Genomic DNA, 26,253 nt, shown 5'->3' with positions numbered 1-26,253 from the left:
AACAAATATTTCTGGGAGGGAACGGAGTTTGATGGAGGGCTGGCATTGGGAGAGTAAAAATAAATAATTACAGTATTTGTTGAAACGCTTACTATGTGCCAGGCACTATTCTAAGCACTGGGGTGGGTACAAGCAAATCGGGTTGGACACAGTCCCTGTCCCACGTGGGGCTCAAGGTCTCGATCCCCATTTTATATGTTGCCAGCTTGTACTTCCCAAGCGCTTAGTACAGTGCTCTGTGCACAGTAAGCGCTCAATAAATACGATTGATTGACTGATGAGGCAGTTGAGGTGCAGAGAAATAAAGAGACTTGTCCAAGGTCACACAGCAGAGAAGTGGCGGAGCCGGGATAAGAACACAGTGGAAAACTGTGTCTCCTACAGTGAGGAGCGGAAAGAGGGAAATAAACCAACTGCAGCAACTCGTACTATCGGAAAGAGCCCGGGCTTGGGAGTCAAAGGTCATGGGTTCTAATCCCGGCTCCGTCTCTCATCAGCTGGGTGACTTTGGGCAAGTCACAACTTCTCTGTGCCTCAGTCCCCTCATCTGGACAATGGGGATTAAGACTGTGAGCCCCACATGGGACAACCTGATTACCTTGTATAATAATGGCATTTATTAAGCGCTTACTGTGTGCAAAGCACTAAGCGCTGGGGATGTTACAAGGTGATCAGTTTGTCCCATGGGGGGGGCTCAGTCTTCACCCCCATTTTACAGATGAGGGAAGTGAGGCACAGGGAAGTTGACTCGCCCAAACTCACACAGCTGGCAACTGGTGGAGCCGGGATTTGAACCCCTGACCTCCGACTCCAAAGCCCGGGCTCTTTCCACTGAGCCACGCTGCTTGGCACATAGTAAGCGCTTAACAGATGTCGTCATTATTATTATTACCAACTGAACGTCAACGGGCTCCCCCAAACCGTCTCAGCTCAAGGGAGAGGGCACCCTCTAATGTATAGTATCTAGGCGAAGTATCAATACGATTGATTGATTAGGCGAAGGGCACGAGAACCTACCCAAACCACCAAGGTCAGTGGGTGTCCATTGGGACCCCGGCTCGGAGCCGCCCACCCCAAGGCCCCAGGAACCCATCACCACGCCCAGTTGGCTTGTTCTTCTTTTATTGTGGGGGCGCAGAGTTAACAGGGGGGAAAATGGGGGGATGGAGTCGTGACCAGAGGAAAGACAGCACCTCTCCCGCACGTCCACTGCCCCCAAATAAAAAATAACCACCTGTGGAGGAGAGCGGCTACGACGGAGGGAGGTGGGGGGGGCCGCGGATTCATGGAGAGGGCAGCGGTGAAGAAACCATGCGAGTGTCGTGTGCGGTGACTGTACAAAGGGCGCTAGTATTAAGTCTCTGTGTCTCCCCCCTCCCCCCCACACACATACACACACACAATTATATATATATATATGTATAAATATATAGAGATCGTTGTTTTCTCTTTCTCCCCCCCTCCTCGTCTCTGCTCCGTGCTGCTGTGGGCCCAGCTCCTCTTTCCACGGACGAAGGGGAAGGGGAAGGGAAGGGCCGGGACGAGTCATCACCGAATTGCGATCAGGCCCACGTCCATCAGCTTCTGGATCTTCTGAGCTATTACGGGGTTCTTTAGGTGTCTGGGGTGGGGAACGGAGACAGCCATTACCAGATAGTCCGAGATCGCGAACACGCCCGGATCACAAAAGTGCCTCCCCGCCTCCTGGTGCTCCAGTGGGGGGGGGGGGGGGGTTCTAAGGCAGAGGCGGCCAAAACGCAGCCCCCCGAGCCGCGGAGGAGCAGGCGCTTACGGTGGCGTGTCCCCCGCTCTCGGCTCGCCGCCTAGTTGGTAGCCCCCAGGCTAATACTAGTCCAGATGTTCCCCCTCAAGGCCGTGTGGCTCACCGAGGGAATCTGCTACACGCGCCTGCCCTTTCCCCACCCGGCTTCGTAACACGAAGAAAGCGTGGCTTAGTGGAAAGATCCCGGGCTTGGGAGTCAGAGGTCACGGGTTCGAATCCCGGCTCCGCCACTTGTCAGCTGTGTGACTTTGGGCAAGTCGCTTCACTTCTCCCTGCCTCAGTTACCTCCTCTGTAAAATGGGGATTAAGAATGTGAGCCCCACGTGGGACAACGCGATCACCTTCTATCCACCCCCCCCCCCCCCAGCGCTTGGCACATAGTAAGCGCTTTAATAACATTATTATCCTTCTACACTGTGAGGCCGTTGTTGGGTAGGGGCTGTCTCTAATAATAATAATGATGGCATTTGTTAAGCGCTTACTATGTGCAGAGCACTGTTCTAAGCGCTGGGGGGGGATGCAAGGTGATCAGGTTGTCCCACTTGGGGCTCACAATCTTAACCCCCATTTTACAGATGAGGTAACTGAAGCACGGAGAAGTTTAGTGATTCGCCCAAAGTCACACAGCTGACAAGTGGAGGAGCTGGGATTCAAACCCGTGACTCTGACCCCCAAGCCCGGGCTCTTTCTACTGAGCCACGCTGCTTCTCTATCTGTTGCCAAATTGTACTTTCCAAGCGCTTAGTACAGTGCTCTGCACACGCTAAGCGCCCAATAGGATTTGAATGAATGGCAGAAGGAAGGACCCTGCATCCAGTTTCCTGCGTTGAGAAGCAGTGTGACAGCACCGCCACGTGTTTACCATGTGTCCGGTGTATGACCTAGGGCAAGTCACTTCACTATGCCTCAGGTACTTCATCTGTAAAATGGGGATATACAGAACTCTGAGTGGGACACAGGACTGTGTACTTCATCTGTAAAATGGGGATATACAGAACTCTGAGTGGGACACGGGACTGTGCCCAACCTCATTAGCTTGTATCTACCTCAGTGCTTAGTACCGTGTCGGGCACGCATCTGTGTGTGACCTAGGGCAAGTCACTTCACTATGCCTCAGGTACTTCATCTGCAAAATGGGGATATACAGAACTCTGAGTGGGACACGGGATTGTGCCCAACCTCATTAGCTTGTATCTACCTCAGTGCTTAGTACAGTGTCGGGCACGCATCTGTGTGTGACCTAGGGCAAGTCACTTCACTATGCCTCAGGTACTTCATCTGTAAAATGGGGATATGCAGAACTGTGAGTGGGACACGGGACTGTGCCCAACCTCATTAGCTTGTATCTACCTCAGTGCTTAGTACAGTGTCGGGCACGCATCTGTGTGTGACTTAGGGCAAGTCACTTCACTATGCCTCAGGTACTTCATCTGCAAAATGGGGATATACAGAACTCTGAGTGGGACACGGGACTGTGCCCAACCTCATTAGCTTGTATCTACCTCAGTGCTTAGTACAGTGTCGGGCACACATCTGTGTCTGACCTAGGGCAAGTCACTTCACTATGCCTCAGTTACCTCATCTGTAAAACGGGGATTCAGACTGCGAAGCCCGTGTGGGACATGGATTGTGTGCGACATGATTAGCTTGCATCTACCCCAGGGCCTAGTACGGTGCCCGGCACATAGTTAGCACCTAAATACCATAAACAAAAAAGGCCCTTCTACGGCCCCCAGAAAGCCACTCACTCGCTGAGCGCCTGGGGGTCTTTCTGCATCTGTTCCAGGATGAGGCGCATGGCAGGATCGCTCATTATCTGCTGCACTTCAGGGTCTGCCATGGCCCGCCGCTTCACGTCCTCCGGGTTGTCATGCCGATTGTACTGGGACAACACGCAGCGCTGGTAACCATCTGCGGCTTCCTGGATCCGGGGGCGAGAGGGCGGGGTGAGGAGGGGGAGAAGAGAGGGAAGACACAAGGACGCACATCAGTGCCACTCACCTCATTTTCTTTACCCTTTCCCAAAGGTCAGAGGACCAGGAAAGGAGAGGCACCGAGCAGTATGAAGAAGAGCAGGAAAAGAAAGGTCACCAACCTTGCAGTTGGAGTCCAGGTCCAGGGCCTTCTGGTAGACATCCATGGCTTTTGTGTAGTCCTTCATGGCTTCCAGGGCCGCTGCTTTCCGGGTGTAGCCCTTGACTGTATGGAAAGTTAGGGAGGGGAAGTTTCCTGATGCTACTGATTCACCCCTCTACTCTACCACTCTTCCATTTACCCAACTCGGGAACCACCGCTATGGTTAAAGCCCACCTGGTGGTTTAGAGAAAAATCTAAGCAAGGTCCATCCTGTCCGGTGTCCTGTCTCCAAAGGCACCAAAAGCTACCCAAGACAAGTCCACGCAAGTGCTCCAGGCCACCCTCTGTGCCATTGAGGCTGTCGGCTTTGAGATCGCCCCTTGACAATCCTAGTATCACTTCAACATACATGACTTCAATCCATACTTCATGCTGCTGCCCGGATTATCTTTGTCCAGAAACGCTCTGGACATATTACTCCCCTCCTCAAAAACCTCCAATGGCTACCGATCAATCTGCGCATCAGGCAGAAACTCCTCACCCTGGGCTTCAAGGCTGTCCATCACCTGGCCCCCTCCTACCTCACCTCCCTTCTCTCCTTCTCCAGCCCAGCCCGCACCCTCCGCTCCTCTGCCGCTAATCTCCTCACCGGGCCTCGTTCTCGCCTGTCCCGCCGTCGACCCCCGGCCCGCGTCCTCCCCCGGGCCCGGAATGCCCTCCCTCTGCCCCTCCGCCAAGCTAGCTCTCTTCCTCCCTTCAAGGCCCTGCTGAGAGCTCACCTCCTCCAGGAGGCCTTCCCAGACTGAGCCCCTTCTTTCCTCTCCCCCTCGTCCCCCTCTCCATCCCCCCGTCTTACCTCCTTCCCTTCCCCACAGCACCTGTATATATGTATATATGGTTGTACATATTTATTACTCTATTTATTTATTTATTTATTTTACTTGTACATTTCTATCCTACTTATTTTATTTTGTTGGTATGTTTGGTTCTGTTCTCTGTCTCCCCCTTTTAGACTGTAAGCCCACTGTTGGGTAGGGACTGTCTCTATGTGATGCCAATTTGTACTTCCCAAGCGCTTAGTACAGTGCTCTGCACATAGTAAGCGCTCAATAAATACGATTGATTGATTGATTGATTGACTTTCCTCAGAGTTTCGTCATTTGACATTTCATCAAAGTTCCCATCATCATTTGAAGCTTAATGGCCTCAGCCAGCTTGGCAGATGTAGATCCTTCCTTCCTCTCCCCCTCTCCATCCCCCCCATCTTAACTCCTTCCCTTCCCCACAGCACCTGTATATATGTTTGTACATATTTATTACTCTATTTTACTTGTACCTATCTATTCTATTTATTTTGTTAGTATGTTTGGTTTTGTACTCTGTCTCCCCCTTTTAGACTGTGAGCCCACTGTTGGGTAGGGACTGTCTCTATATGTTGCCAATTTGTACTTCCCAAGCGCTTAGTATAGTGCTCTGCACACAGTAAGCGCTCAATAAATACGATTGATGATGATGATGATCTCTTGGAAGCCCGTCGAGGGAGGGAATGTGTTCCCAGTGACCGCTCAATAAATACCACTGATGGATTGATGATTAGAGGGTGACTTCCTTCTTATGCAGGTTCCCTCCCTAAATCAACCCCTTGCTGACATAATTGAAATGTGACTTCTCAAACCCCGAGGGGACCAGAGCTCCAGGCCCTACAATTTTCCCATCTTCACCCCGGGGCCTGGAGGAACGGGGGAAACCGAGGATGGAAGTCCCAAGGAGGGATCTGCCCCCCATGTGAAGGGCACAGAGAGAATGGGAGCCAGTGGTAATAGAATACTTACTGAACGTCGGCTCTAGATGGATGCACTCTTCACAGTCCTAGAGGGTTGAAGAAACACAAAGGGTCAGAAACAGATCTTGAGCGGGGCAGGCGCTCACCTAGGCCCACTGTCACTCATTCATTCTTTCAACTGTATTTATTGAGCGCTTATTGTGTGCAGAGCACTGTACTAAGCGCTTGGGAAGTACGAGTTGGCAACAGATAGAGCCGGTCCCTACCCAACGACGGGCTCACAGTCTAGAAGGGGGAGACAACAAAATGAAACAAGTAGACAAGTGTCAATACCATCAGAATAGAATTATAGCTATATACACATCATTAATAAAGTAAATTGAATAGTAAATATGTACAAATAGAGTAATAAATCTGTACAAACAGATATACAGGTGCCGAGGGGAAGGAGGTAGTGGGGAAGGGGAGAGGAAAAAGGGGGCTTAGTTTGGGAAGGTCTCTTGGAGAAGGTGAGACCCCAGCTTCTCTAGGGCACCGATTTGGCACCCGAGTGACACCAGCCCTTCCGGCCCCAAAGTCCCCTCGACCTGGGAGTTGAACGAGGTACCAGGCACGCGATTTTTACTCGGCACACTATATTTTGTACTCGCCCAACCCTTTCCAAGCTTGACTCTTTGCCTGACCAGAAATCGGTGGACCGCATGAGGATGCATGCGGAGAACGGGGATTTTGGAACAACCAGGAATAAGGAGGAAGACTGGGATGACCTTCACTGCAGTAGCAGTGGGGGGAGGGGGTTGGGCGGGGAGATCAGGTCAGGGATAGAAAGGAACGGCCCCATTTTCTTTCTGTGGGGTCTAATGATCATTAGTTGCAGCATGGCATTCTGGATAGAGCACAGGCCTGAGAGACAGAAGGTCATGGATTCTAAACCTGGCCCTGCTATGTCTGCTGTGTGACCTTGGGCAAATCACTTCACTTCTCTGGGCCTCAGTACCCTCATCTGTAAAATGGGGATGAAGACTGTGAGCCCCATGTAGGACAGGGACTGTGTCCAACCAGGTTGGCCTGCATCCACCCCAGCACATAGTATGACACAGTGCATAGTGCATGACACACAGTAAGCACTTAAATACCACTATTATAATTATAAGTTAAGCACTGGAGAAGCTACAAGGTAATTACATCAGACATAGTCCCCCAACGCAGTCTGGGAGGGAGGACTCTTCAGGTATTACAGATTCCCAGACTGAGCCCCCTCTTTCCTCTCCTCCTCCCCATCCCCTCCACCCTACCTCCTTCCCCTCCCCACAGCACCTGTATATATATTTGTACAGATTTATTACTCTATTTTATTTGTACATATTTACTAGTCTATTTTATTAATGATGTGTATATAGCTATGATTCTATTTATTCTGATGGTATTGACACCTGTCTACTTGTTTCATTTTGTGGTCTGTCTCCCCCTTCTAGACTGTGAGCCCACTGTTGGGTAGGGACCATCTCTATATGTTGCCAACTTGTACTTCCCAAGCGCTCGATTTTGCTTGCACATATTTACTATTCTATTTATTTTGTTAATGATATGCATCTAGCTTTACTTCTATTTGTTCTGACGACTTGACACCTGTCCACATGTTTTGTTTTGTTGTCTGTCTTCCCCTTCTAGACTGTGAGCCTGTTGTTGGGTAGGGACCGTCTCTAGATGTTGCAGACTTGTACTTCCCAAGCGCTTAGTCCAGTGCTCCGCCCACAGTCCGCGCTCAATAAATACGACTGAATGAATGAATGAGGAAACCAAGCTCAGAGAAGTGATTCGCCCAAGGCCTTACAGCAGCCAGAATTAGAACTCAGGTCTTCTAATTCTCCGGCCAGCGCTCTTTTAGACTGTGAGCCCACTGTTGGGTAGCGACTGTCTATGTTGCCAACTTGTACTTCCCAATCGCTTAGTACAGTGCTCTGCACACAGTAAGCGCTCAATCAATACGATTGATTGATTGATTTCCACGAGGTCACCACTGGCTGGGTCTCATTTATGGCTCTGCCTCCTGCCCCTCCCCATCTGCTCTGCCCTCACCTTGAGTGCTAGCTGAAACTCAAGGAGTTTAGTGTAGCAGGCAGCTCGGTTGCTGTATAGTTTGGCATCCCGTGGGTTCCGTTTGATGGCTTCCGAGTAATGCTTCATGGCCTGGGGATAGTCCCCTAAGCAAGGAACGAGGGGGAAAAAAGGGAAAAGAAAAAAAAAGCAAACAAGCTTTTAAAAACCGCCACAAGATCAGATTCTCTTTCCTAAGAAATGGAAATCCAGGGTGGCCCTTCCTCCCCAGCCAAACCATCCAACCTCCGTGAAGATCGTTACCTTTCTGGAAACACTCATTGCCCTTATTCTTTTCCTCCAAAGCCAAGTCGGGGTTTATGTAGGCCAGTCTCTCCTGCTCCTTCAGGATCTTCTCAGCCTGAGATGGGAGAAAACATTCGGGGGGCTTGGGACAAACCTTCTCAGGGCCTCTTTTCAGCACGGGAGCAAGAGTTCCTAAATAATTCGTCATGTAACTACAAATCTAATATGATAACATTCATCATTAAATGACCCCATAAAGCCGGGTGGGCTATACAGAGAGGTGCACACTGAACTTGGTATAAAGAGGCCTCAAGGAAGGTTGATAGCCTATCGGCAACACAATAACCTGTTCGAGCAGAACTTTTTGGTTTGAAAAACCCTTCTTGTCATCGCCTGATAAGGGAAACAAGCCAGAGGAAAGGAGAAGTTCTATTCTTTTACATTATTTATTAATGTGAAAATAGAATTTGGCACTCCAGACTGAAAAAAAAAAGTTGTTTATGCATTTTCAGGCTTAATGATTAGTCACTGGCCAAAAAGCAGAAGAAAATTACACAGCGAGGCTTCCTGTCATGGTCCCAGGCCTCTCTCACAGAGCACTGATAATAATAATAATGATGGCATTTATTAAGCGCTTACTATGTGCAAAACACTGCTCTAAGCACTGGGGAGGTTACAAGGTGATCAGGTTGTCCCACGGGGGTGTCTCAGTCTTAATCCCCATTTTACAGAAGAGGTAACAGGCACAGAGAAGTTACGGGAGAAGGGAATCAGTCCACCGCATGCCTTTCCCACTCACCTGCTGACATTTTTTCAGCACTTCTGGGGTCCGATGCTCTGCCAGGGACTTGTTGAAGAACTGGATGGCTTCCTTGTACTTCTCTTCCTTGAAGTAGGAGTTGCCGATACGGGCATAAGCTCTGGTAGGGGTTAAATTTAGGAGAGATTTTAGCAGTAAGGGTTGTGCGTGCTTACAAGGGCAGGGAAGGAAAAGAGATTAAGTCGAGTTCGGTCTCTTCGGAAAAGGCAACGTTACATCCCACACTTCCCTGATCCTGAGGGAATCGGATGCCACTTTGGCACAAACACGGCCTCCGGAGACCGCACCGATCTGACCCAAGATCGCAAGCCGGTAAATGTGCCTTGGGGTCTTGGGGGGCAACACGCGCAGGACCCTCCACCCCGGCTCCCTTCCGGGGCTCCGAGAAAGTCACACTCACTTGGCGATCTGTCGGTAGTCCTCTCGGTTCTCTCTCCCCACCTCGATCGCTTTCTCACACAATTCTCGGCACTTGTCGTAGTTGCCCTGTTCAAAGCAGACCGCTGCCCCGGCGAGGAAAAGGAATCCAGGTTGGCCGGTGCTCTTACCTCGACGCGGCCCCTCCGCGTGCTCCCCGAGCCTCTCTTTAACACTCACCGGCCTGATTGGTGATGTACGTCATGTTGGTGGGGTCCAGGTCCTTCGCGCGATCGTAATGTTTCAAGGCGGTGCTGAAGTCTTTCTTCTTGTAGGCATCATTGCCCAACTCTTTCTCCTTCAGGGCCTAGAGGGAGTTGGGGGAGGAGAAGAGGGAGAAAGAGACGACAGGGTGAGCAAGCCGTCTGAGCCATTAGAGAAGCAGCGTGGCTCGGTGGAAAGAGCACGGGCTTGGGAGTCAGTGGTCATGGGTTCTAATCTCAGCTCCACCACTTGTCACTTGTGGGACATTGAGCAAGTCACTTAACTTCTGTGTGCCTCAGTTCCTCCATCTGTAAAATGGGGATTAAGACTGTGAGCCCCCCTGTGGGACAACCTGATCACCTCGTATCCTCCCCAGTGCTTAGAACAGTGCTTTGCACATAGTAGGCGCTTAACAAATGTCACCATTATCATCATCAAGCTCAGGGTGTAGTAGGTGAAAATGGGGTAAAACGGGCCATTAATGGGACTAACCAGGGAAGCTGACGAAGAAAGCCTCAAGCAGCAGGTTTTCCACATCACATCAGCTTGTATCCCCCCCCCCCAGCACTTAGAACTGTGCTTTGCACATAGTAAGCGCTTACCAAATGCCATCATTATTATTATTATTTATTATTATTATTACAAAAGTCTCTTAAACATCCGCCGCTCTGTCAGCGGCGACACATTGGAGCTGGAAATTAAACTCCCGGGGACTATCATATTCTGCTTTTGCAGTCCTCCCCCCCCTCCTCCTATCCACTTGAATCCCTGCCAGAAAGGAGGTTTCTTGCAATGCAGGGGGATCCCTCAGGCTGGCAGTCGGGAGGGGAAGGAGCAATGCCAGGTACTTTTTTCTTATGAACCCACCGGCCTCATTTTGGAGGGGGTGTGGGAAGTCAGAGGTTTATTTCTGGCTCAAGGCTGCTGGCCACCCACACAGCCTCAGGATCTCAGCTGTTTGGGAACAATAAGCCGGGGGGGACGGGGAGGAGGCAGAAAAGGTCCTTCGCTCCTGGCAGGAGTCATTAGCTCGCCACCTCCCACTCTAAGAGCCCATCGCTAGCCTTGAGACCCCCTGAAACGGCCCACGCTCGTTCCTCTGTGCCGGATGCTGAACAGGGAAACGACAATCGGCGGCTCCTGTTTTCCAGTAGGAAAAATCACGAGGTACCCAGGCCCACGCCGAGTGCTGGGAGACCGTGTAGCTAAGTGGACAGTGTTAAAACTGAAAGCTTTCTGCTCAGGGCAAGCCCGCCCGCAACTCTGAACGTGGGGCGAAAACCTTCTGCCTTTCTCTTGGGAAGGGTATCAGAGGTAGGGCCAGAGAGGAACCACGAGCATAACCGTGGCCTGCCCTGGCTGAGCACAGGTGTTAGACTCACAATGAGGTGAAGTCCATTGCTTCAGCCCTGAAAGGAAGCAGGTTTCTCCCAGACTTTTCTGTCACCGAGCCAAACACTGGAACAGAAATGACCCACTGCCCTACTGACCGGCACAGAAAAGAGGAGCGGCTGTAAGGAGTGGGAAGGGAAGGATGCCCAGAACGATGCAACGAGAAGCCTACTGTAATCCTCCGAAGTGTGTTTTAAAACTACAAACCAAAAAAACCCCAAAAAACTACAAACCAAAAAAACCTCCACTTTTTCAGTTACTTCAGAACCCTATGTAAGGCAGAAAAAAATATTTCACCTGACTCAACCATACTCTACTCATGCTTCCTCAGACCTTCAAACCATATAGGTATGATTCAGGTAACTGGTTTATAAAATTTGATGTCAAGGCCGTTACCCCTGGCTAGCGGGTGGAGCACTACAGCCATGGGATGAGGGGGGGAAAGGTGATGGAAGTGGGAAGTTGCCCCTGAGAATTGAATACGGGCATCTAGAAATAGTGTTGCCGAACAATAACGATGGCATTTGTTAAGCGCTTACTATGTGCAAAGCCCTGTTCTAAGCCTTTCACTCAGACAAAAGGGAGTTCTCCTGCCATTTTACTTGAATTCATAAAAATGTGATTATTTGGTCCAGGGGAGGGGCGTGAGAGCGAGAAACGTACCTGTTTCTTGTTCTCTGGGAGATCTTCCTCCATGGGCTCTGGTTTGGTCTCCTTTTTGGGCGGCGGTGGCGGCGGAGGGCTCGCAACCTCTTCCTCTTCATCCATGCTGCCGAGATCCACTCCCAGGAGGACGCTCAGCGTTGTCATGACCCGGGGGTCCTGCAGCTTTCTGGATTATTAGTAGTAATGAGATTTACTGAGCACGTGGCCCAGGACTATGGGCTTGGGAATGATACGCCAAAAAAATTCACAACCCGGCCCCTGCCTAACAGAAGTTTACAGTCCGACGAGGGACACGGGCACATTTACTGATAGTAGGAGCAGTAGGAAGAACGGGGATCGAACGGGAGAGGTGAACGAATTGGTCAGGATGAAATATCGGAATAAACGGTTACATATACAACTGAATACACAAGCGGTTATTGGGATGGCTGCTGGGACCATACAATTCAGGGGGTGCTGGGGATTGGGGAAGACTTGCTGGACCAGATGGGATTCTCAGAGAGGATTTTGAAGACAGGAAGGAATGGCTGAGGTCTGGAGTTTGATGGTTCAGTGGAAAAGGGAGGTCCCGGCTGGGAGAATAGCGCGGAGAAAGGGCTCGGGGCTGGGTGAGTCAACTGACAAACTACAAAGTGGAGAGTACAGAGAGATAGGGAATACTGGAGATACTCTCAAAACTACCTACAGCTCAGAGTGTTTCTTGGGGCGACAGGAAATTTTATTTAGTCTCAGTGGGTGTAGGGCAGATGGAGTTGGGGCTCCTCTAAGAGGTCCCCCCGATTCCAACTCACCACCGAAGGAGCAGGGAAATCCACAGGTCCTTTTCTAGACCCTCTGAGATCAGCTGGACCTACTACAGGACACAGCTGCCCAGATCTCCCAGGAAAGGGACACAAAGTGAACTGTTCAATCGTATCCTATCCACATGTGGGATTGTCCTCCTCTACCCAGGAGAGGCGCGGGCGGAAGAGGGGGAATTGTCGCTGGAAAAACTTGACTAAAAGACCAAGAAAAAAGGACACTGGATCCTCTTTCTTTCCATCCCTTGGCCCCGGGACGGAGACGCCCCTCCCAGGGAAAGGATGGAGGCCCCGATTCCACTTACACGCCCAGGTCGGAGGGTTTGTTGCGGAGCTGCTCAATCAACTCCTTGTAGCTGGGGTCGCTCAGCAGGGCCCGGGTCCTAGGGTCGCTCTCCAGCTTTTGGTACAAGTTGGGTGTGCTGAAAGGATTCATGTACTTCCTCTCTGCCCGGAAACAAGCACAAGCCGTCACTTTATCAGGTGGGGCAAGCATTCGGACAGGTCACGCTCCCCCCCGCCGTCTGCCGAAGCTAAGGCAAGGTGCCACGCTGACAAAAGTTTTGCACCGCTTGATGATAATGATATTTATGGTACTTGTAAAGCGCTTACTACGGGCCATGCACTGTTCTAAGCACTGGGGTAGATACAAGCTAATCAGGTTGATATTTTGAGAGGAGGCAGCAGGGGAAGTGGATGGGACAAGTCCCGGCTTCAAAATGGAGGCTGTGGCCCGTTTTTGGCAATACCCCTCTTCCCAGCGATCCTAGGTAGAAGGATAGACTGAGGAAGACGAGCCGCTCTGGGACTTTGCATGACGCCTCAGCATACACTCCTCTCCCATCGTAAATGCCCCCGGAGCCCCGTGACTCAGAAAGTGTGCCGCCTCTGCTCAAGTGGAGACCAAAGAGACTGGTGAGGAAGACCAGAGTAATAGCTCACAAGCTTTGAGTGGTCTCCTAGGCGGCAGGGCCATACTGATGGGCCCTGATAGAGGGAGAGAACAGGAAAAAAAGCACTGCAAGCCCCTCCCTACCTGTCAGTCGGGCTTCCATGCTCTGCAACCCCTCTTTGAGTTGGGGGTTGTTTGCTTCATGCTTCAGGCCCTCCTCATAGGTCCGCTTAGCCTCTTCAAACCGGTTTAGGAATTCGAGAGCGGCTGCCTTCCGGGAGTAACCCTAAAATTGGCAACGAGAACACAAGAGTCAATTTGAAGGGGGGGGAATACGTGAGGGGACACCCCGGATTCAGGTCCCAGCTCTCCTTGGGGAAATATTCAAGCGGGTTACGGCCCATTTGCCAAGATGCCCAGGGGAACGATGATGCAGTGGCAGGGGGAAGACCCAGCTAGAGTGGGTATTGCAGAACAGGGCGAATAACGTGCTAAATGAGCTCCGGCCGTCTGTCTGGGGCTCAGCGTCAGACCAGAGAAGCATCATGGCCTAGTGGATAGAGCACAGGTCCCAGAGTCAAAAGGACCTGAGTTCTAATCCTGGCTATGCCACCTATCTGCTGCGTGACCTTCGGCAAGTCAATTCACTAAGCCTCAGTTAGCTCATCTGCAAAATGGGGATTAAGACTGTGAGCCCCACTTAGGACAGGGACTGTGAGCCCCATGTGGGCTGGATGGTGCCCAACCTGATTACCTTATATCTACCCCAGCACTTAGTACAGTGCCTGGCATATAGTAACTGCTTAAAAAAATATAATTACAAAAAAAAGACAGAGGAGAAAGAAAACATCCATTCTTAGAGCAGCAGCGTGGCTCCGTGGAAAGAGCCCGGGCTTTGGAGTCAGAGGTTATGGGTTCAAATCCCAACTCCGCCAATTGTCAACTGTGTGATTTTGGGCAAGTCACTTCACTTCTCTGTGCCTCAGTGACTTCATCTGTTAATTGGGGATTAATGGGAGCCCCCTGTGGGATAACCTGATCACCCTGTAACCACCCCAGCACTTAGAACAGTGCTCTGCACATAGTAAGTGCTTAATAAATGCCATCGTTATTATTATTATTACTCAAAGTTCACTGAGGCCTTTGGCCAGAGAAGACTTAGAACCAGGGCTTCCGGCTGAAGCCAGTAGTGCTAGACGCCCCCCAACCCGGCTTCCCTCTAAGCTTACTTTTCCCCAGTCGGGCTTCAAGTCGACGGTCTTGCAGCCATCCTCGTAAGCCTTCTGGTAGTCTCCTTTCTTGGCGTAGGCTGCGGAACGGTTGCTGAACAGCACGTGGTTCTTGGGATCTAGCTTGATGGCTTCCGAGTAAAATTTCACTGCATCTTCAATGTTACCAGCGCTCAGGGCTTTGTTGCCCTTCTCTTTCAGTTCATTTACCTGGAGGACACAGAAGACAACATGAAGGCCTACCCTGACTAAGCCCCCTCTTCCTCTTCTCCCACACCCTTCTGTGCCGCCCTGACTTGCTCCCTTTATTCATCCCCCCCCACCCTGCCCCACAGCACTTATGCTAATAGCTATAATTTATTTATATGAATGTCTGCCTCCCCCTCTAGACTGTAAGCTTGTTGTGGGCAGGGAATGTGTCTGTTCATTGTTATACTGTACTCTCCCAAATGCTTAGTACAGTACCCTGCACACAGTAAGCACTCAATAAATACCATTCGATGAATGAATGGGAAAAGGGCACATTCATCTCCCTAAACCACCTCGCCCATGCCCTGGCTTTACAGAACCCGCAGATGATGTAAGTCATCAGCACTTTCCCCGCCTCAAACCCATGGAATAATAATAATTATTATTATTCTAAGCGCTGGGGCAGAGGCAGGGTAATCAGGTTGTCCCACGTGGGGCTCACAGTCTTAATCCCTATTTTACAGATGAGGTAATTGAGGCCCAGAGAAGTTAAGCTAGATTGGGGAGATATGACTGGCCCTTCCAGATTCCTTAGTGAGGGGATAGGCCAGGGGAGGAGGAGCCGCTCTGGGATTTGCTAAATGATTCCCAATACTGGTTCCACTAGAAAAAGGCAATTTTACCTGTGCTGTGCTAGGGTCCAATTAATTCAGGGACCCTACCTCCCACCCTTTTTTTTTTCTTCTAGAGGAAGAGGTCTGGACGATGTGCAGATTCACTTTCTTGTAAATTGAAGGAGTCTCCCATTCCCCCCTCCCACCTCCGCAGAGGTGGGGGTGAGTCACGGAGAACACCTTGATTTGTATCAACAAGCAGGAAATGGGCATGGTCACAGCCAAGGCAAGCTTGATGGGAAAAAATGACTCTTGCCCTTCTAGCACCAAGAGCTAGAACAATAATAATAACGATAATAATGATGGTGTTTGTTAAGCGCTTACTATGTGCCAAGCACTGTTCTAAGCACTGGGGTGTATGTCGATTTTCTTTCACCCAACTACCTTGGCAGCCCTTTCCAGAAGGGAACAAGGTAATCAGGTTGTCCCACATGGGGCTCCCAGTCTTAATCCCCATTTTCCAGATGAGGTCACAGAGGCCCAGAGAAGTTAAGTGACTTGCCCAAAGTCACACAGCTGACGAGCGGCGGAGCGGAGATTAGAACCCACAACCTCTGACTCCCAAGCCTGGGTTCTTTCAGCTAAGCCACGCTGCTCCTCATTTATATCATTCCTAGAATGGACAGGGCAGCTCCCTATTCATTCATTCAGTTGTATTTATTGAGCTCTTACTGTGTGCAGAGAGTAATTGGGAAGTATAAACCAGCACTATCTTAGGTCAAATGAGACTTAAGGTCTGGGATGGAGATTAGGAATTAGCCTCAACTGAGTCATAAAATAGGGCGAGGAGGAAACAGCATCAGAGGGCAGAACTGGGCATGGGAAACTGAGCTTCCCACTCAGAAAAAAATCACTCAAGGGGAATCACGGAGAATACTTTGCTCCTGGTGACACCAGATTGAGATGTTTGCTAAAAACAGAGATTTGTAGCTAAGGGGGAATGATTGCTAGTCAAGTAGTCATTCGGGAGCAGGAATAAAGTTGAAGAAAGCAGTTTGAGAGAGATGCCACGCACTCTGCCCTGGCTCAGTGTGACAAAGATGCTCTTCGAGGCCTGGGAAGGTTGTCGATTTTCTTTCACCCAACGACCTTGGCAGCCCTTTCCAGAAGGGACATTTTATTTTCCAGAGGGAACACCTGCTCCTTCTGTCATCTCTCAGTTGAGAAGCAGCGTGCTTTAATGGGTAGAGCACGTGCCTGGGTTCTAATCCTAGCTCCACCACCTGCCTGACACGTGACCATGGGCCTGTATATATGTTTGTACATATTTATCACTCTATTTATTTTACTTGTACATATCTATTCTATTTTATTTTGTTAGTATGTTTGGTTTTGTTCTCTGTCTTCCCCCTTTTAGACTGTGAGCCCACTGTTGGGTAGGGACTGTCTCTATATGTTGCCAACTTGTAGTTCCCAAGTGCTTAGTACTTGTGTGCTCTGCACACAGTAAGCGCTCAATAAATACGATTGATGATGATGATGATGATGAAGTCACTTCTCTGTGCCTCAGTTTCCTCTTCTATAAAATGGGGCTTAAGACTGTGAGCCCCATGTGGGACATGGATCATGTCCGACCTGATTACCTTGTACCTAACCCCGGGGTTTAGTACGGTGCCTGGCACAGAGGAAGTGCTTAACAAATGCCATAAAAAAGCACAGAATATGGGGTACTTTCAGAACAGGGTCCCAGTGCCATATATCTTTGTGCTACAGAGTCAAGTTAAAGTTTTTTCCCCCCTCTATCTGCTTCATTTCTAAAAGGAAACAACAAGTTCTGGGTTGCCTGTGGGATCCAGGGACCTTATGGGGCAGGGAGCAGTCATTGCAAACAGTTCAAACGAGGCCCAGAAGATAGCAGAGGTAAGTCTGTGATACATTCAGGTAGGAAAAACACTTTTTTGCATGAATGCGACCTATTTATGCCAAAGGGAGTGTTTCAGGCCCTCTCAGCTGACTGTTTTGGTCGAGCTGATGCTTGATAAAGTCACTGAGGGAACAAGAGTAGAGCTCCCAAGTTCTGTTCATAGCTTTCCTCATACCTTTGGTTTAATTCACTCACCTTCTCCCACATATTATCTTTCTGATTCCATACTAAATCAGAAGAACGGGGATTCGTCTCTCTTTGGGAATAGGCTTGTGAAATGGAGGAAGGGTGGAAAACTGGAGGCAAGTTTTTATTTATAAGGCATTCAGAGACACAGAAGGGCTATAGAACCGCAAAGCATCACCACCCCCCAAAAATTTCCACCAAATGCTGCAGTCCAATGAAGTCATCTCTACATTTTGTGAAGGATGTCCTTGGTATCTGAACTTCACAAACACTTTTTCAGTCACTGAACCCACGAAGGTCCCCTTACAGCTCAAGCCCCCAAAGCCACACCATATCTCCGGGTCTTTAGTGACTTCATACTCCTACTTCCAAACACTTCCATAGTCTCCTTTTTCTCCGTTGGCCCTGCCAATGAAACATCTGGGGTCTGAAGAAATCTCTTTAGTCACAGAGGGCCAGTGTAAGTCTCCCCTTGGACCACACTTTGGGAAATAGGGTTCAGGTTAGAGTCCCTCAGGCATTTTTCATTGCTTAATTCCCACCCTGTACCACACTCCCGCATAAAAAAAATCACGCCCATGATTCATCTTGCAGGCACAACCACAACGGCACCAAAGCACTCTTAGGAGGAACTCAGTATCTTCACGTCCATTATAAATCTTAATGGCTGAGGGGGACGGAGGGAGGGGAGAGACCACGGACGCAAAAAAGTTTACAGTTTAGTTACCGTGGCGCAGTGGCTGGCGAACTGCAGCCCTCCTCTCTGACACTCTGAAACAATTTCTCCACTACCCAAGGGCTCTGAAAAACAATGATTTGGGGCTTCTTCTGGGGGATTTTGCTGTCCCCCTCTGCCTTAGAGAAAGATAATTTACCTGCCCGGTGATCCCTGACCCCAGAGAGAAAGTCATCTAGTGGAAAGAGCCTGGGACGGGGGTCAGGCTGTCGCTTGTCTGCTGTGTGACCTTGAGAAAGTCACTTCACATCTCTGTGCTTCAGTTACCTCATCTGCACACAGTAAGCGCTCAATAAATATGATTGAATGAATGAATCTGTAAAAAGGGGACTAAAAGTATGAGCCCCACGTGGGACAAACTGATTACCCTGTATCAGTATTACCTGTACCCCGGTGTTTAGAACAGTGCTTGGTACATAGCGTTTAACAAATACCTTAATTATTATTACTATTATTATTATTACCAGAGAAGCAGTATGGCTCAGCGGAAAGAGCACGGGCTTTGGAGTCAGAGGTTATGGGATCAAATTCCGACTCCGCCAATTCATTCATTCAATCGTATTTATTGAGCGCTTACTGTGTGCAGAGCACTGTACTAAGCGCTTGGGAAGTACAAGTCGGCAACATATAGAGACGGTCCCTATCCAACAACGGGCTCACAGTCTAGAAAGGGGAGACAGATTGTCAGCTGTGTGACTTTGGGCAAGTCTCTGGGCCTCAGTTCCCTCATCTGTAAAATGGGGATTAATGTGAGCCCCCTGTGGGACAACCTGATCACCTTGTAACCTCCCCAGTGCTTACAACAGTGCTTGGCACATAGTAAACACTTAATAAATGCCATTGTTATAATTACCCCGGCTTCCCCTCTGCAGTGTGGACCATGGGCCCGTCCGTCACTGGGGAAGCAGCATGGCCCAGTGGAAAGAGTCACGGGCTGGGGATTGTGTGACCTCTGGCAAGTCACTTCACTTCTCTGGGTCTCAGTTACCTCATCTATAAAATGGGGGACAGAGACAGAGCCCCATGTGGGACAGGGACTGTGTCCAACCTGACTACCTGTATCTACCCCAGTGCCTGGCACATAGTGAGCGCTTAAAAAATACCACAATTATTATTTCTCTGTACTCTAGATTCCTCATCTGTAAAATAGGGACTAAGCATCTGCTCTCCCCCGCCTCCAACGGAACCCCATATAGGTTGAGGGCCATGCCCGATCTGATGGTAAAATGGTAACTGTGGTATTTGTTAATCAATCAATCGTATTTATTGAGTGCTTACTGTGTGCAGAGCACTGTACTAAGCGCTTGGGAAGTACAAGTTGGCAACATATAGAGACAGTCCCTACCCAACAGTGGGCTCAACACTATGATAAGTATTGTGGTTAAGGTACAACCCCACTGTGGGACGGACGCTGTGTCCAAGCTGATCTTCGTGCCTCCACCCCAGCACCTGGCACAGCGCTCAGCACATAGTAAGCACTTAAACCCCACAATTATTAGCACTTCAGGGAGATGTAAGAAGTTCCCATGTTTCCCTTGGCTACTGTTTTTTGGGGTTGCCCTTCAGCCCAAATATGCTGGAACCTCAAATTCCTTCAAAGCTAAATCCCCCACTATTTGCCTCAACCTCTCTTTGTCTGTGAGGCCTCTTAGTAATAATTATAATTTTGGTATTTGTTAGGCACTTACTATGTGCCAAGCAGTGCGCTAAGCCGGGGGAAGGAGCTGAGCTCTGAGGAAAGTGGGGAAAGTCGGTGCAGGGGAGGAAACTGAGGCCTGAGAGATGAACTGGGAGGGAGAAGTTGAGGGCGAGCCCGGGGACCTTGTTATATATTAAAAAAAAATAGCTAAAGCAGCGTGGCTTGGTGGGAAGAGCCGGGCTTGGGAGTCAGAGGTGGTGAGTTCTAATCCCTGCTCTGCCACTGATCAGCTGTGTGACTTCGGGCAAGTCACTTCACTTCTCTGGGCCTCAGTTCCCTCATCTGTAAAATGGGGATGAAGGCTGTGAGTCCCCCATGGGACAACCTGATCACCTTGTATCTACCCCAGTGCTTAGAACAGTGCTTGGCACATAATAATAATGATGGTATTTATTAAGCGCTTACTATGTGCAAAGCACTGTTCTAGGCGCTGGGGAGGTTACAAGGTGATCAGGTTGTCCCATGGGGGGCTCACAGTCTTAATCCCCATTTTATAGAAGAGGTAACTGAGGCACAGAGAAGTTAAGGGAGAAGGGAATCACATAGTAAGCGCTTAATACTATCTTCATCATTATTATCGAACCCCCATTTTGCGGATGAGGTTCCTGAGGCTCAGAGATGTCAAGCGACAGGCCCGAGGTCCCACACGAGGTAGCGGTGGGAACCAGGGTTAGAATAATAATGGCTTAATCCCCATTTGACAGATGAGGGAACTGAGGCATAGGAATAATAATAATAATAATAATGATGGCATTTATTAAGCACTTACTATATGCAAAGCACTGTTCTAAGCGCTGGGGAGGTTACAAGGTGATCAGGTTGTCCCACGGGGGAGTCACAGTCTTAATCCCATTTTCCAGATGAGGGAACTGAGGCCCAGAGAAGTGAAGTGACTTGCCCAAAGTCACCCAGCTGACAATGGGCAGAGCAGGGATTTGAACCCATGACCTCTGACTCCAAAGCCCGGGTTCTTTCCACTGAGCCATAACAGTGATGGTATTTGTTAAATGCTTACTATGTGCCAAACACTGTTCTAAGCACTGGGGGAGATACAAGGTAATCAGGTTGTCCCACATGGGGCTCACAGTCTTCAACCCCATTTTACAGATGAGGGAATGGAGGCCCAGAGAAGTGAAGTGACTTGCCCAAAGTCACACAGCTGACAAGTGACCTTCTAGACTGTGAGCCCACTGTTGGGTAGGGACCGTCTCTATATGTTGCCAACTTGGACTTCAATCAATCAATTGTATTTATTGAGCTTATTTATTTATTTATCATATTTATTTACTTTCCAAGCGCTTAGTACAGTGCTCTGCACACAGTAAGCACTCAATAAATACGATTGAATGAAAGTGGCAGAGCCTGGATTAGAACCCATGACTTCTGACTCCCAAGCCCGGGCTCTAGCCAATAATAGTAATAATAATAATAACGTTGGCATTTGTTAAGCGCTTACTATGTGCAAAGCACTGTTCTAAGGCTTGGTGGGGATACAAGGTAATCAAGGTTGTCCCACATGGGGCTCACAGTCTTAATCCCCAGATGAGAAGCAGCGTGGCTCAGTAGGAAAGAGCACGGGCTTTGGAGTCAGAGGTCATGGGTTCAAATCCCGGCTCCGTCAGTTAGCTGTGTGACTTTGGGCAAGTCACTTAACTTCTCTGGGCCTCAGTTCCCTCATCTGTAAAATGGGGATGAAGACTGTGAGCCCCCCCCGCCCCCATGGGACAACCTGATCATCTTGTAACCTCTCCAGCGCTTAGAACAGTGCTCTGCACATAGTGCTTAATAAATGCCATTATTATTATTATTATGAGGGAACTGAAGCACAGAGAGGTTAAGTGACTTGCCCAAAGTCACCCAGCTGACAAGTGGTGGAGGCAGGATTAGAACCCATGACCTCTGACGCCCCAGCCTGGGCTCTCTCCACTGAGCCACACTGCCTCTAGAACCCAAGTCCACCGACTCCCAGACCAGGCTGCTTCCCCCGGGGAAACAGTGTGGTTTAGCAGAAAGAGCCAAGGTTGGGAGTCAGAGGTCATGGGTTCTAATCCTGCCCCACCACTTTCCAGCTGTGTGACTTTGGGCAAGTCATTTCACTGGGCCTCAGTTCCCTCATCTATAAAATGGGGATGAAGACTGTGAGCCCCACAGGGGACAACCTCATCACCTTGTATCCACCCCCGCAGCGCTTAGAACAGTGTTTGGCACACAGTAATCACTTAATGAATACCATTATTATTATTATTTCCCTGGGCCTCAGTTTCCTCACCTGTAAATAATAATAATGATGGAATTTGTTAAGCGCTAGGGGGATACAAGTGATCAAGTTGTCTCACATGGGGCTCCCAGTCTTCATCCCCATTTTACAGATGGGGTGACAGATAATAGTTATAATAATGATGGCATTTATTAAGCACTTACTATGTGCAAAGCACTGTTCTAAGCGCTGGGGAGGTTACAAGGTGATCAGGTTGTCTTGCAGGGAGCTCACAATTTTAATCCCCATTTTCCAGTTGAGTTAACTGAGGCCCAGAGAAATGAAGAGACTTGCCCAAAGTCACAGAGCTGGCGATTGGCGGAGCCGGAATTTGAACCCATGACCCCTGACTCCAAAGGCTGTGCTCTTTCCACTGAGCCACGCTGCTTCTCATGGGGTAACAAATGGGGTAACTGTAAAGGGGGGGTTAAACCCTTGTTACCCCTTTGAGGCTGTGAGCCCCCCCCTTTTCATTCATTCAATCGTATTTATTGAGCGCTTACTGTGTGCAGAGCACTAGACTAAGCGCTTGGGAAGTACAAGTCGGCAACATGTAGAGACGGTCCCTACCCAACAGCGGGCTCACAGTCTAGAAGCAGCGTGGCTCGGTGGAAAGAGCCCGGGCTTCGGAGTCAGAGGTCATGGGTTCGAATTCCAGCTCTGCCAATTGTCAGCTGGGTGACTTTGGGCAACTCACTTCTCTGTGCCTCGGTTACCTCATCTGTAAAACGGGGGTGAAGACTGTGAGCTCCCTCATGGGACAACCTGATCGCCTTGTAACCTCCCCAGCGCTCAGAACAGAGCTTTGCACATGGTAAGCTATTTATTATTATTATTACAAGGGGGGAGACAGACAACAAAAAACGGAGGCAGGGGCTTTGTCAGGCCGGTTGAGCCACAATGTCGCTCCCGGCCTGCCCTGCGCTTCTGCCCACAACTAAGCACTGTACTAAGCGCTTAGTACAGTGCTCTGCACATAGTAAGCGCTCAATAAATACAATTGATTGATTGATAGAGAGAAGCAGCGTGGTTCCGTGGAAAGAGCCCGGGCTTTGGAGTCAGAGGTCATGGGTTCGAATCCCTGCTCTGCCAATTGTCAGCTGGGTGACTTTGGGCAAGTCCCTTTCATTCATTCAATTGTATTTATTGAGCGCTTACTGTGTGCAGAACACTGTACTAAGCGCTTGAGAAGTACAAGTTGGCAACATATAGGGCCGGTCCCTACTCAACAGCAGGTTTCTTTGTGCCTCAGTTCCCTCATCTGTAAAATGGGGATGAAGACTGTGAGCTCCCTCATGGGACAACCTGATCACCTTGTAACCTCCCCAGTGCTTAGAACAGTGCTTTGCACATGGTAAGCGCTTTATTATTATTATTAGAAGGGGGAGACAGCCAACAAAGCTGAGGCAGGGGCTTTGTCAGGCCTTTTCAGACACAATGTTGCTCCCGGCCTGCCCTGAGGTTCTGCCCACAACTAGAGAGAAGCAGCGTGGCTCAGTGGAAAGAGCCCGGGCTTTGGAGTCAGAGGTCATGGGTTCGAATCCCGGCTCCGCCAATTGTCAGCTGGGTGACTTTGGGCAAGTCGCTTACATTCATTCAATTGTATCTATCGTGCACTTACTGTGTGCAGAATAGTGTACTAAGCGCTTGAGAAGTACAAGTTGGCAACATGTAGGGCCGGTCCCTACTCAACAGCAGGCTTCTTTGTGCCTCTTTTACCTCATCTGTAAAATGGGGATGAGGACCGTGAGTTCCCTCGTGGGACAACCAGATCGCCTTGTAACCTCCCCAGCGCTTAGAACAGTGCTTTGCACATGGTAAGCGCTTTATTATTACAATTAGAAGGGGGAGACAGCCAACCAAACGGAGGCAGGGGCTTTGTCAGGCCTGTTGAGCCACAATGTCGCCCCCGGCCTGCCCTGCGCTTCTGCTCACAACTAGAGAGAAGCAGCGTGGCTCGGTGGAAAGAGCCCGGGCTCTGGAGTCAGAGGTCATGGGTTCGAATCCCGGCTCCGCCAATTGTCAGCTGGGTGACTTTGGGCAAGTCACTTCTCTGTGCCTCAGTTCCCTCATCTGTAAAATGGGGATGAAGACTGTGAGCTCCCTCGTGAGGACAACCTGATCGCCTTGTAACCTCCCCAGCGCTTAGAACAGTGCTTTGCACATGGTAAGCACTTTATTATTACAATTAGAAGGGGGAGACAGCCAACCAAACGGAGGCAGGGGCTTTGTCAGGCCTGTTGAGACACAATGTCGCTCCTGGCCTGCCCTGCGCTTCTGCCCACAACTAGAGAGAAGTAGTGCGGCTCAGTGGAAAGAGCCCGGGCTTTGGAGTCAGAAGTCATGGGTTCGAATCTCGACTCTGCCAATTACCAGCTGGGTGACTTTGGGCAAGTCACTTCTCTGTGCCTCAGTTCCCTCATCTGTAAAACGGGGATGAAGACTGTGAGCCCCCCGTGGGACAACCTGATCGCCTTGCAACCTCCCCAGCGCTCAGAACAGTGCTTTGCACATGGTAAGCTATTTATTATTATCATTATTATTACAAGGGGGGGAGACGGCCAACAAAAAACGGAGGCAGGGGTTTTGTCAGGCCTGTTGAGCCACAATGTCGCTCCCGGCCTGCCCTGCGCTTCTGCCCACAACTAGAGAGAAGCAGCGTGGCTCGGTGGAAAGAGCCCGGGCTTTGGAGTCAGAAGTCATGGGTTCGAATCTCGGCTCCGCCAATTGCCAGCTGGGTGACTCTGGGCATGTCACTTCTCTGTGCCTCAGTTCCCTCATCTGTAAAATGGGGATGAAGACTCTGAGCTCCCTCGTGAGGACAACCTGATCGCCTTGTAACCTCCCCAGCGCTTAGAACAGTGCTTTGCACATGGTAAGCGCTTTATTATTACAATTAGAAGGGGGAGACAGCCAACCAAACGGAGGCAGGGGCTTTGTCAGGCCTGTTGAGACACAATGTCGCTACTGGCCTGCCCTGCGCTTCTGCCCACAACTAGAGAGAAGCAGTGCGGCTCAGTGGAAAGAGCCCGGGCTTTGGAGTCAGAAGTCATGGGTTCGAATCCCGACTCCGCCAACTGCCAAGTGGGTGACTATGGGCAAGTCACTTCTCTGGGCCTCAGTTCCCTCACCTGTAAAACGGGGATGAAGACTGTGAGCCCCCCGTGGGACAACCTGATCGCCTTGCAACCTCCCCAGCGCTCAGAACAGTGCTTTGCACATAGTAAGCTATTTATTATTATTATTATTATTATTACAAGGGGGGAGACGGCCAACAAAAAACGGAGGCAGGGGCTTTGTCAGGCCTGTTGAGCCACAATGTCGCTCATGGCCTGCCCTGCGCTTCTGCCCACAACTAGAGAGAAGCAGCGTGGCTCGGTGGAAAGAGCCCGGGCTTTGGAGTCAGAAGTCATGGGTTCGAATCTCGGCTCCGCCAATTGCCAGCTGGGTGACTCTGGGCACGTCACTTCTCTGTGCCTCAGTTCCCTCATCTGTAAAACGGGGATGAAGACCGTGAGCTCCCTCCCTCACCTGATCGCCTTGTAACCTCCCCAGCGCTCAGAACAGTGCTTTGCACATGGTAAGCTATTTATTATTATTATCATTATTACAAGGGGGGGGGACGGCCAACCAAAGGGAGGCAGGGTCTTTGTGAGGCCCGTTGGGCCACAATGCCGCTCCCGGCCTGCCCCGCGGTTCTGCCCCCCGAGGAGGGGAAGGGTTGGCCATTTCCGGTTAGGCCGCAGCCCTCCCGAGGCGGGCCGCCATTGGGCCCCTCGGGCCCCACCGCCCCCAATTTACCTCAGGCCTTCGCCCCCCGCCGCCCTCGGCTCCCTCCTGGCCGCCCCTTACTTCCCCCCCATGACGTCACCCGGCTCCTTTCCCGCCATTTTCCCCCCCCCCAGCCCTCACCTGCTCCATGCTCCCGGCCTGGACCCGTTGAACCGCTCCTCGCTCCCCCACCGCCGCACGCGCCGCCTTCTGGAACCTACTAGAAGCTGCCGGGCCCCCGGCTCCCCCCCCCATTGGTCGAGGTTCCCGCGGGAGGGCGCCCCCCCTCTCTATGATAGGTCCCGAGCCCCGCCTTTCATCCCCACGCTGCTCTCCCATTGGTCCCCACGCCCGAGTCGGGCCCGCCTTCCCCCGGCTCTCCTCGGGATTGGGCGCCGCCGCTTAGAGCCCGCCCCGGTCTGCTTCGTGATTGGCTTAGGGGCGGGCGCCTGGAGAGGCGATTGGCTCGTCC

At 50.4% G+C, this 26,253-nt stretch overlaps 1 protein-coding gene across 1 annotated transcript; it reads right to left on the bottom strand.

Annotated features, from left to right (window-relative positions):
- Nucleotides 1–1,105: 1,105 nt before the first annotated feature.
- STIP1 (stress induced phosphoprotein 1) lies at nt 1,106–25,997 on the bottom strand. The gene is made up of 14 exons (XM_038765008.1): nt 25,923–25,997; nt 14,406–14,615; nt 13,321–13,462; nt 12,590–12,731; nt 11,482–11,650; nt 9,403–9,529; nt 9,206–9,308; nt 8,785–8,905; nt 8,004–8,100; nt 7,722–7,846; nt 5,692–5,728; nt 3,879–3,982; nt 3,532–3,704; nt 1,106–1,621 (listed from the first exon to the last, which is right to left on the bottom strand). The coding sequence occupies exons 1-14, from the start codon at nt 25,929–25,931 to the stop codon at nt 1,549–1,551; spliced, it is 1,632 nt and encodes a 543-aa protein (XP_038620936.1). The 5' UTR covers nt 25,932–25,997; the 3' UTR covers nt 1,106–1,548.
- Nucleotides 25,998–26,253: the final 256 nt, after the last annotated feature.

The sequence above is a fragment of the Tachyglossus aculeatus genome, chromosome 22 (genome assembly GCF_015852505.1).
Source record: "Tachyglossus aculeatus isolate mTacAcu1 chromosome 22, mTacAcu1.pri, whole genome shotgun sequence".
Classification (NCBI taxonomy): domain Eukaryota; kingdom Metazoa; phylum Chordata; class Mammalia; order Monotremata; family Tachyglossidae; genus Tachyglossus; species Tachyglossus aculeatus.
This window is presented reverse-complemented; position numbering and strand designations above follow the sequence as displayed.